Here is an 11,680-nt window from a genome sequence, read left to right on the forward strand (position 1 = left end):
AGCTGGTTTTGGTTGTCAGCAGCAAAACTGGTTGATCCACTCTGAGAAGGTGCTATTTAAGAGACTGAGCTGAAAACAGCGCCTCAGACTGAGGAAGTCTCTTGGATGAGAGACGAAACGTTTCTACATTTTTTGTTGATTTGCTTTGTTTTGTTTTTTTGAATCTCCAGAGGACCAGATTTAACTTTTTTAGATACTTGTACTACTATTCCTACTTTGCAGTTTTTCACTTCTCGCAGGTCTTCAGGGTACGCATCCCCCACGATAAACGAGGGACTACTGTATTTCAAACTCTATTGTTTTTATAAACCTACCTGCAAACTTTACTCAGCCAGTCTGAGCATAAATACATCAAAACTGTCAAACTTCTCAATTCCAAAAAGCTTTTCCGAGAACGGCTCATCGTCAACTGATTTTCAGTAGGTAAACAAAAGCACATGATAATCAACATCCAGTCACAAATGTATTTATTTAAGGGTGCACTGACCATCAATATGTATATATATATATATTTTTTTTTTAAGTGTACATTTTGTTTTTTATGATTTTTTTTTGATTTTTGATTTTTTTTCAGTTGATCTTAATGATGGAGACCAAAACTCAGATTTTTCCTGACATAAGAGGTTTTTTTTTTTGAGCAAGGGAAAAGTAACTAGTTAACAAAGAGAAACCGCAACACCAGGACTTGTAAGAATTGTGAATCTCTTCATCAGGCTCTGGAGAAGAACCAGCAGTGGCTGGTCTACGACCAGCAGAGAGAGGTCTACGTTCAGTCTGTTGTTGCTCGCACGCTGGATCTGGAGCAGCAGCTGACTCAGGCCAAGCAGCAGCAAACCAACACAGAAACCACTGCAGAGGGTAAAACCATCCGACAGATACCTTCAAACTGTTTCACAGATTATAAGTAAACTTTTTTAAATTAACAACATGAAATAAAGTTGGCCATTTTAATATGCAAGTACAACTTTTTACTTTGTATCTTACAACAAAACAAAACAAAACAAAAAAAATCTGATGAACTTTATATCTAAATTAAGGCAGTGCTTCACTTAAATGTGCCACAAAGGCGTTCCTAAGACAGAGCATCATATTTCTCTTTAACAGAATGTCTAATTTGGATTTAATTTCCTAAATAATTCCTCTGATCTCAGCTTCTACCAGTTCTCCGAGTGCAGAAAAGGACTCTGAGCAGAAAAGCCACTTCGAGGAGTTGGTTTTGAAGCTGCAGAGAGAGCTGGAGAGCCAGAAAGATCAGACTGCCAAAACCAAACGGGAGCTGAATGTGGAGAAGGAAGAGGTCATCTTTAAAACTCCTACTGACATTTAATCGTTGAAACTATTTAATTTGCATGCGGTGGTTTGTGCTATAAACGGTAATGATAAATTTTGTCGTGAACAAATTGTTTAGCGTTCCCTGTTTTGAAAAGGCTGAATCAGTATGCAGCTGAACGGCCTTGGTTTGCTTTGATTCAGACGTCTTTATAATTGATAACCGAGTTAGACAGAAGACGTGAGCTGTTGTGCCGTTTGTTCTCACTGCCTCTGCAGGCCTTGAAAGCTCAGGCTGAGCTGCGGCGTCAGAAGGAGCAGGTCTGCAGGGGCCAGGAGGAGATGTCTGCGCTGCAGAGGAGGTACGAGGACAAGTGCAGCGAGTTGTCTGCCTTCCTCGGGAAGTACGTAGCCAAGAGCAAAGAGCTGGACGAGGCCGGGGTTCAGCTGCAGGCGGAACGAGTTGGCAACAGGTGACATCATCGTGCTGGGCTGGCTCATATCTGCACACCTGAAAAATAAACTGTTCATTAAACTGAGCTGTGCTGGAGGCATGTGGTCATAAAATGCTGAATATTGCATTAAACACATTATTGTAGGAATTCACCTTTCATTTGCAACTGTCTGCAATAAATGGGTAAGTATCACTTTATTAACACAAGTGACAAACATGCAGACATGCAGCAAATGAAGAAAGAAAGGTGTCTGAGCGGGCGGACCGAATGAGAGCTGAGCTGGACAGTGTGGAAAGAAAACTGGAGGAGGAGAGGAAGAGATCTGCTGGGCTTCTGATGCAGGTGAGACTTCCCATTTGTCCTTTTTTACGTTTAGTCTTTCTCACAACTGTTTCTTGGGGAGTTTATTTGCTTATAATGCAGAATAGGAGGTGAAAGCCTGCATTAATCAAAAAATAGATTTGTCTAAATCCCTAGTTTAACAGGACAGAATGCATGGTAATTTATTCTATAAATGTACTACACGATAAATTGACTTTACATTGATAATTTGTCTTCACAGATTAATATGCTGCAGAAGTCTCTGCTGAGCCAGAATGAAGACGGGAAGAGAATCGCAGCACTGGAACAACAGGTAGCAACTGCTGCTGAATCCATTCAAGTTTATAAAGGACATTAAGCATAGCAAAGATCCAATACAAACCATTTGTTTAGTTGTAAGTGGTGCAGCTCTGAACGTTCCCATTCTTGTCCTCCGCTAACGTCACTGCTTCTCCTAAGGTCCAACTTTCTGCCAAGGACTTTGAGAATGAAAAGCTCGATCGTCAGAGCCTCCAGCAGCAGCTGCATAAAGTGCTGAAGGAGCTTCGCAAAGCCCGCGATCAGATTGCTAAACTGGAGTCTGCTGTAAGTGTCAACCAGCCATCAATTTTTAAATTTTACAGATATGAAACGCACAACTGCGTGCTTTAAGTTGGAACTGGGAGAGGAGCTCTTTGTCTTGTTACTGTTTCGTTAAACATCTTTAGATTGGCTTATAAACAGAAGTGTTTAAATTATTATGCCTTTATGTGAAAGCCAAAAGGCAGATGGAGGAGTTTGTTATTTTAATTAAAAACTAGAGAAATTGCATTTCCTGTGAAAATGCAATGAGAGTGCTTATTGTTGAATAACTTGTTGAAAAACAGCTGAAATTAGCTACAAGCATGCTGAAATGGAAGAACAAGCCTAAGTTACCAGAAGAAAACAGAACACATATTTGCTGAATTTGATTTAAATAGGCAGAAATGAGCACAGAAATTAGTAAATTAGCTTTACCAAAAAGCTGAAATTAGCAAGAAATAGCTGAAAAGTAGCTGAAATGACAGAAAGAAGCTTAAATTACCAGAAGGAAGTGTAGAGCACAACTGTGCCCAGTGAGGCTGAAAGAAGAAGAAATGAACACAAAAAAGGGAAACTCGGCTTAAGAAATCAGAAATTTGCAAATAACAGCTGAATAGTAGCTAAAAAAAAAAGGGGGGGGGGGGGAGACGAGGTTTAAATTGCCAGAAGGAAGCAGAAAGAACAGGTTTGCCCAATTAGGCTGAAATAAGCAGAAATGAACAACAAAAAGTGGAAATTGTCTGACAAAAAACCTGAAATTTGCTAAAAACAGCTGACTAGTAGCTCAAGAAGCCGAAAGAAGCTTACATTTCCAGAAGGAAATGGGGAGAGCACATTTTTGCTGAATTAAGCTGAAAAAAGTTGAAATGAGCACCAAAAAAAGTGGATTCAGCTGAAAAGGCTAAAATTAGCATAAAAACACCAAAATAGAAGCTGAAATGGCAGAAATAGCTGAAAGGAGCATGAGCTGAAATTAGCAGAAAGAAGTTGGAAGAAGCATAAAATGTTGTAGTTAGCAGAAATAATTTTAAAGGAGCATAAAATGGATGAGAAAACGGCTGAAATTAACTAAAAGCAGCTAAAAATTGTTTACATTTGCACAAGGAAGCTGAAAGAATCTGAACCAGAACAAAATGTGAAAGGAGCAGTAAAAGGTTGTGAACAGATCTGAAGATTTGAAGGATGTAAAATGAGCTCAATTCATTTTCTATGAGGAAAACGGTGAAAGAAAAGACTAAATATTTCAAAAAGCTAAAGTACCAATACCAAAAGTCCTAGCAGGATTGTCCTGAAAGAGCTGAACATTTTGATTTATGATTTGTTGAAATGGCACAAAAATGATGGAACAAGAATGATGCTGAAAAACGTACAGAAGAAAAATGGATGACAATAGTGTGAATGCTTCATAAACGTTCGCACAATAAAAGCACAACGGTGATCTAAAACAACACGATGACTCATTCTGTTTATTGTGTAATAGTAAACTGGGTGGCTCTGCTTCAGTAGGTTCTGGTATTCTGATTAGTTCCTGGAATTGATCTACCTGTGTCGCACACTAAAAGGATGCAATGTCACGTGTTCCTTTCAGAGGCAGACGTGTGCCCGCTTTTCAGAGCCCAGTTCATACGAAAAGCTCGACTTTGAGCGTCTGACTGTCGATGGCCATCACGGCCCCGCATCTCCCTCGAAAGTCATCGGCCTCTTGGATGAGAGTTTCCTGGAGTGTCCAAAGTGTCGCGCTCCGTATCCAACCAGTCGCCACAGAGAGCTCCTGGCACACATCGATGACTGCTTTGCCTGAAGTGGTGCAAAGTTTAGATCGGTGTTTCCCAGTCTAGATGTTGGGACTTTTTTTTTTTTTTCTCCACACACCAAAAAAATCTCATCTGATCGACAGACGACTGCTTTTGTTCTCATCTGTAAACCATCAAACGCAGAGTTTGTGCACATCGGCATGCTCTAAACTTGAAATACTCTCTTATTTAACTGGAGTTTAATACTTTGCAGTTGAAATTTACCAGCGTTTGCAGGTTTTATGATCAACAAACGACTCATGTAAACAAATGAGAACCAAATCACTTCTCTGTTGGAACACCGATTACAGATCAGAAAAGCTATTTAGGAAATTTACACGTTTTATTTTTGAACATTTGTCCCAATGATTGCTGCAAAAACAATGCACTGCTGTAAACCAGTAAGATTTTTAAACTCCTTTCAAGCCATTTATTCACTCCGGTTAAAAATTACTCATCATGCTGTTTTCTAAACAAATGCTTTATTTGAGCTGAAATGGAAGAAGTTATGGATTCATTATTTTCACGTCTCAAACAAAACTCCAACCAGAGAAATACTTTACATTATTTCTTTTAAGGTAAAAGGGATTGTGACTCTTTTTTTTTTTTTTTTTTTTTTTTTTTTTATTTTTTAAATATTTATGAACAGTTTTGTACTCATCAACGTGAAGGTTTTTTTTTTTATTTATTTTTTTTTTTTTTATGATTGAAGCCCAACCTTAAAGTTGTTCATTATTAGACAGAAACAGCATTTTTTTAATCCATATTTTAGTTTGATGTTTTTAATGAATTTCCATTTTGTGTGTATTTGATAGTTATTTATTTCTGGGTTTATGTGATAATAGTGTGGTTTTTTTTTTTTAACATTATAGATCGCTCCACATTAATGCATATTTATGATAGCCTAATAATGGGATTTACTTCTTTTCTGTATTGAAAGTTTACAATTATCTTTATCAATGAATTAAACTGCTGTAAAGTCGCCATTTTTTCCACGCTTAGTCTCTGAAACATCACTTTGTACTGATATTAAGGTCTTATTTTCATTATTCTATAAAAATAAAAAAAATCAAGCTCATTTCTCATTATGACCGTATGTAAAGGACTAAAATATAAAAAGTATCTCTAGGCTGCAGCTTCTATTTATTTTTAATCTGCATTTATAAAAATCTGCAAGCTGTGCACCGTTTGTCTACAGCCTCAGTGTACCAGCAGCCGGGTCTAGCATGGTGTATAAACATTGTTGTAATGAATGACTAAGAGCTTTCTTTTTTTTTTTTTTTTTTAGCTTACCTTCAGCATGTAGCTGTATGAAGCTTAACAGGTCACATGTGGCGAGTTGTATTCTCTTTCCCTTCACCACCTTGACATTTCAAGCCTGCAGCCCTGTAAGGCTGGAATGAGATTGCATGAGTTAATTCCTTGTTCTAGACTATTTACAGCAGGGATTACTAAAGGTCTCCTCGATGAGAGAAAGGGGTTAAGGTGTTTTTATTTTTACAGGCTTGGCAATGTGACCACATGGACTTAAGAGGGATACCACTGTGCATCACTTTGGTAGTCTCTGTTTTGCTTTTTTTTTTAATAGTCGGGTTGTGTATATTTTAGAAAAAGACCATTTGGAAGTTGTTTTCTCCGTCTTTTTTTTTTTTTTACTGTTTATTCTAATCATGTTTTCCAAACCTGTGCTGAGTACTGTGCAATAAAGATGTAAAGCCTTCTGAATCACATTGTGTCACTTTCATGTCACAGTATTCTAAGACTAATGCTGCTTCTTAGCAATGCAGTGGTTTTAGTCTTCTTTTTTTATTTAATAAGGTTTCTACAACTGGTGGCCCGGGGGCCAAATCAGGACCATGGGTGAGCTCAGTTTGGCCCACGAATGGGTTCATTTGAAATAAAACTAAATTTTAAACCATAAAACAAACTTACTTAATGAGAATAGCTGCTGGATGTCTGGCCCCTGAGCTCTTGGCTTTCAGTAACTGTGGCCCCCTGAGCAGTTTAGTTGAACAGTATTATGTAAAAAAAAAAATGGGGGTGAAATCAGGTTTCAATGTGGTGCTTTATGAAATATTTCTGATTTGCTGATCTTAATGTGGACACAAACATTCCTACTATTAAATATGTTATATGTATCAAATATACTAAAGCAATGGTGCTGATCTTTTGAAGTGGGGTTCTGTGGAAATATGATAATATCTTACCTGTTGCAGATGGCTCGTTGAACAGTGTTTGGAGAAATTCTTTGATTCTGACCGACTTGATGAGCTATGCTAGTCTGAGCAAGACCAGAGGGGGTTTGTTGTTGCTTTGAAACTCCAATTTCGTACATTTCATAGCTTTTATTTATAAACGGTTACACATTTGTTCATTTAAAATTGCACGTGTATTTCTTCAGGAAATGTATTTCCTGTATAAATATATTTTCTAGGTTTTAGATGTTTGAAAAGTGAATGATTTTAAATTGAACAAAGTGAAGATGGCAAAGATATCTGGGTGAAAGTATGATCCTCTGAAAACAATGATTCTGCAACAGCTGGCCTGCTGCCAAGAAGAACATCCAGCTGTTTGTAATGAAGAAGACCATCTGCTACTTTTAGGGGTGGGGGTTCAACCCAACTTTAACACAGTGAACTAACACAACCTCTCATAATGGTCTAATATGGTGTGAAAAATTACTCTTAGTTAATACCTTGGAAATATTTTGGTAACACACAGGAGCTTATTTCTCACCTCAGTGTTTGTTCCTATTTTAGGTTTCACTGTATTTCATCTTAACTAATCCAGAGTCAGCAGCTTGAGCTGAGAAATGGAGAGAGTTGGAAAAACCATAATCTACAAAATGGGTTTGACAGTTTTATTTCAAAAACTTGATCACAAAGTGCACAAGAGTTAACTTAAGATTAGCAAACAGAGCTAGTACTGTATGTCTACCTTGCTCTTATACATTAAACGTATAATATGTGTTTATGAGCTACAAAACATTGCAAGATATTGATATGCTGATTTTTTTTTTATTCCAAAAAATATAGTTTTGAAATGGAAGCGATGAAAAACATAAATTCTGAGTATTACAGTTGTCCAAAAAAAAATCAGTTTCATGTCTGTTTATGGCTTGTTTTAAAATATCTACTTTCTTATGACCTGCAGGTCAGCTTCAGTCTGAGACCAGCAAAGGGAACAGTTGTGCGAGGCCTTTCAGAAGGGTCACAGTGGTTCAGTGGATCCGCTGTTCTCACAGAAGCCTGCAATGCAACAAAGAACAGTTTGATCACTACAAAATATCTCCTGCACATTGTACATATTGTATTTCTGTTTAAAAATATTGCAAAAGTCTGACTATCCAGCATGAAAGATACCATTGAGATCTCTTTTTAATGATAAAAGCCCCCCGTTTCGGCTCAGTCGATACATTTAAACAATGATCAGAGGGTTTTACACAACCTAATGAGTTAATCACTAACTTGATCTTTCACCTCATTGAAGAATGCCAAATAAAATGTCCTGACTCAATCAAAGGTCAGCGGAAACCAATGAGCGACCCACCGTTGTGTGCGACCCGTCTGTATTTGCCTAACAGGCAAAGTTCCATCTTCTTCTGTGTGACGATGGCTTGGTCCTCTGGTCTCAGGCCGGTTGGGTGACGGGAGAATATGAAGGAGTAACTGTCCAAGCAAGTACCGTCAGCGTCCACCAGCCTGCAGGAGTAGTGGATGGCGTAGTTGTCGTAGTCCGTGTCGATAACCCAGTGTTCATCATCTGAAGGAAGAAAAATTAAAGTTTAACCAAATCAATTCAACTTAGACGTGACAAAAATCCAAATTAAACCATTTAACAAAAAGTTTAAAACTCCTGCAAATCATGATTTACTATTTCTGTTGTTACTGTTGATTCTTCTTTTATGAGAATGTTTTATTCAGTTAATGTTCACCTTCATCTGTTGGTTTGGACTTTTGACATGCAGAAACAGGAACCAACTCTCGGGGATTGTCAGGATGTGCAGCAAAACTGCTGGCATGGCCCTACAGAACCTCACTGATCTACACAAGGCGAGGTCAGTGAACAAGGCCAGGCTGATTCTGGCAGATCCTGATCACCACTCCGTGGTGAGTTCGGGTTGCCTCCATCTGGACGCAGGTATCTGCTGCCCAGATCTAGAACGAACAGACTGAAAAACTCATCCCTGTAGCGATCAGGCTTCTCAACAAACAGTGATGATTTCTATATAGGCCTGTAATTATCAACCTCATTTTCATTTATCAGCTTTATCGTTTCTTTGTGTCTCTCTCTTTCTACTGAAGACACTGGATGACAAACGGCTCAACTCTGGTGCTCTTCACTGACTCCCTTTCTCTTTTCTCTTTAAAATCCATTTTAACTGTCCAAAATCACATTTTTGGATCGTTATAAGCTGTTAAGCTACAAGCTAAGTTAACAGGCTGACCTCGGGAAAAACCTCTGTCTTGTTGAAGCTCCAAAATTCAAGATGGAAACCCATGCCTTCATCTAAAAAGTTGGTTTTTTTTTCTGCAAAAAGAAGCTGAGAACTTGTTTACTGATTTTAAAAAATATATTATTATTAAAAGCTTTGTGTGGAAAAATGCTCTGCTAAAAAGCTCAAACCACACTGAGCGTCCACCATTTTGAGAACCGGAATAAAGGAGACTTCTCTCCTTCCTTTTTGTCACGTCAAGAGGCCTCCCTCCCATTTTTCTTAAAGAGACGCACTGCTTGCACCCTCACTATTCATCCTTCGGTTCAAACAGTCTTATACTGCCATCTGGTGGTTGAAAAAGGTACTACACTCCAAACAAATTAATAAATTTGATAATAATTACTAATTGTCAAATTTCAAACAATATTATCGTTTATCACAATAATTTCTGAGACAATTAATTGCCCAGCAAAATTTGTTATTGTGACAGGCCTATTTCTGTACTGCTATCTTAATGTCTTGTCTAGTGTGGATGTTTTGTGAGCCAACTGACTGAATCAAATTGCCCCTCGGGGAAAATAAAGATTTTTGAACTTGAACTATTTACAAGCTAAGAGTTTTTTAGTCCCCAAAAGATTTCAGTTGGGCCTTGTGCCTCTTCTTTCATGGAAATTCTTATTCTTCAACACGACAGTAAATCTGTTCACCCAATCTATAATGAGTCACGTTAACTACTATGTAACGAATCATCTGTTTTGTTTGTTTTTTTTCCATTTGCCAGGGACACAAAGTGAACACTAGAGCTGAGAACGGTGTTCAGAGAACAGCTGGCTTCAGGTCATTGTTTCTCGACATCATTGACTCCTGACCGAGAGGTACGTTGCTGGATTTAAAAAAAAAAAAAAAAATTATTTTGATGGAGTGAAATCATCCTTACTTCCAGTCTGCAGGTATGAAGCAGCTCCCCAGTAATTCATTCTGAACTTGGCGGGTTCAGGAGTTTCCTCAAAGGTAGCAAACATGTGGGCGCACATCTCCCAGTTGCTATGGGTCAAAGAGTAATGAGGACACACACAAACACCTCACTGATTTATGTGCAGAGCATAGCCTTGTAAAATTAAATTGAAGGCAAGATGAACCTTTTTAAAGTCTCCAGGGAACAGAAAGAAACCTACTTTAGGATGATGACTCTGCCTTTAGCTGTTGCGGTCATTTTGTCTTCTTCGTCAATGATAAATTGGGCCACAACGTTGTCAAGTAAGAACAGACCCTCCGGGTCCTTTTTTCCAACAGCATACCAGTTCCCCGCATACTATGAGAAAGAAATTACACATGCAAGCCAATATATACATGTTCTGAGTTAATCATGAAGGATGAAATATAATTAATATGGAATTAGAGATACAGAAGTTGCATTGACGGTGTGCCTAAAGAAGTTAATACAGACCTTTAAAAAAAATCTCAGTATTGTACTATTATACTCACCCTGGTTTTGGTAAAATTCTGCATGACTTGGATATTAGCAACTTGGCAATCCTGAGCACAGGACAGTGCCAAAAGACAGAGGGCCACAGCGTATCGTAGCATTCTACCTCAGAGGAAGAAAATAAATTAAGAAGGGATGAGAGAAAGAAATGGGCAGGTTAAAAGAAAAATGAATAACAAAGTACAGATTTAGAGCAGAAAAACAAAATCTGTTTCAAGTCCTCGAGTCAAGTAGAGTGATATAATTCCTTAAAGCATCTCCAAAAAGTGCTTGTTTAGTTAAAATTGAAAAGAAATGGGATCCTTTGTCAAAGCATACCTTAGAAAAAGTTATTGCCACCTTATGGAAATCCTCACTTTTCCCTTTAGTTTGGCTCTTATATATAGCTGACCAGCTTTGTCTCTTAACAGGGGGGTGGGGGCTGAACCTCCTCTGCTCACCCCCACAGTTAGTCTGTATTACATTGGACAAACATTTACAGAACTGCTCCAGCCCAGTTGATCTGTGGGGTCGACAACACCCCTGAAACTACGCTAAAAGTGAGTTTTTATGTTTAACTGCTGAGGCCTTCAACAGACAGCAAGGCCAACAGGACAGTCTGGAGTCAGATATATGAGATTACAAACACAAAGACATGCACACAAATCTGATTTTAACGAGAGAAGCTGTTTCAGGTAGAGACTTTTGGAAGAACGTTCAAGCCTTTTCTCAGGTAGAGGCTCCACACAAATCTACAAAGTGAACCAGTTTGGTGTGTGTGGACTGAACCAAATGGTTTAGTAAAAACTGAATTTGTTCAACACTTCTTCTTTTTATTTATTGAACAAACATTTCAGGAGTTACGAGTGCCTCCTGCCATCAGCGCATCGACTTCATTGCATCAGCAGCTCCTTTATCTGCCCACGCTGTTTGTGGAAAACAGGAGCAGAGTCCACTCTCTTTTGATGTAATCCCACATAACCAAGAACTTCAGTTTCCCTTTAAAATATGTATTTTCCACAATTTGGGGTCAAACTTTTTCTCACAATGTTCTGATTTGGATTTAGCTGCGGTTCTGGACACTTTGGTCATTTTTTACGTTGTGTTTTTTGTCATATAGTTTGTCAGCCGTCACAGAGAGCATGAATGCTTGAAAAGATCCAAAGTTTTCGTCCGGGCCAGGCTCATGGCTGACCAAACAAGAGTTCATTTAGATGATTGTTTTTTATTTATTTTTAGGCTACTGGACAATGTTTGTTACTACACAAACGTGCTCAGAGCGTAGACCAGTATACAGCGATGGTGCCGAAGTTGCAAGTGTATCCGTCCACTGGGAGCAGAGTAGACCTTTACTCACTGGGCACACTAAAAAGTACTC

At 38.4% G+C, this 11,680-nt stretch overlaps 2 protein-coding genes across 2 annotated transcripts in view; one reads left to right on the top strand and one right to left on the bottom strand.

The window, feature by feature from the left end:
- cep55l (centrosomal protein 55 like) overlaps positions 1–4,407 on the top strand; it is a 17,735-nt gene extending 13,328 nt beyond the window's left edge. The window contains exons 2-8 of the mRNA XM_037690896.1: positions 714–858; positions 1,152–1,297; positions 1,549–1,742; positions 1,946–2,066; positions 2,287–2,358; positions 2,505–2,630; positions 4,195–4,407. Of these exons, the coding sequence (XP_037546824.1) occupies positions 714–858; positions 1,152–1,297; positions 1,549–1,742; positions 1,946–2,066; positions 2,287–2,358; positions 2,505–2,630; positions 4,195–4,407 (1,017 nt within the window). The remainder of the gene's footprint in view (positions 1–713; positions 859–1,151; positions 1,298–1,548; positions 1,743–1,945; positions 2,067–2,286; positions 2,359–2,504; positions 2,631–4,194) is intronic.
- Positions 4,408–7,251: 2,844 nt separating this feature from the next.
- rbp4 (retinol binding protein 4, plasma) lies at positions 7,252–10,701 on the bottom strand. Its single transcript, XM_037691056.1, has 6 exons — positions 10,642–10,701; positions 10,323–10,425; positions 10,013–10,149; positions 9,775–9,881; positions 7,949–8,161; positions 7,252–7,647 (listed from the first exon to the last, which is right to left on the bottom strand). The coding sequence occupies exons 2-6, from the start codon at positions 10,422–10,424 to the stop codon at positions 7,610–7,612; spliced, it is 597 nt and encodes a 198-aa protein (XP_037546984.1). The 5' UTR covers position 10,425; positions 10,642–10,701; the 3' UTR covers positions 7,252–7,609.
- Positions 10,702–11,680: the final 979 nt, after the last annotated feature.

This window comes from Nematolebias whitei, chromosome 17, assembly GCF_014905685.2.
Source record: "Nematolebias whitei isolate Nwh7 chromosome 17, NemWhi1, whole genome shotgun sequence".
In the NCBI taxonomy this organism is placed as follows: Eukaryota; Metazoa; Chordata; class Actinopteri; order Cyprinodontiformes; family Rivulidae; genus Nematolebias; species Nematolebias whitei.

Bases quoted from the DNA above. Each gene is read 5' to 3' on its own strand.
- rbp4 (XM_037691056.1), bottom strand. From the start codon at position 10,424: ATGCTACGATACGCTGTGGCCCTCTGTCTTTTGGCACTGTCCTGTGCT. The intron at 10,150-10,322 runs GTGAGTATAATA...TCTTTCTCATAG, and splicing joins AGAATTTTACCAAAACCAGG to TATGCGGGGAACTGGTATGC. The intron at 9,882-10,012 runs GTAGGTTTCTTT...TTTGACCCATAG, and splicing joins GGCAGAGTCATCATCCTAAA to CAACTGGGAGATGTGCGCCC.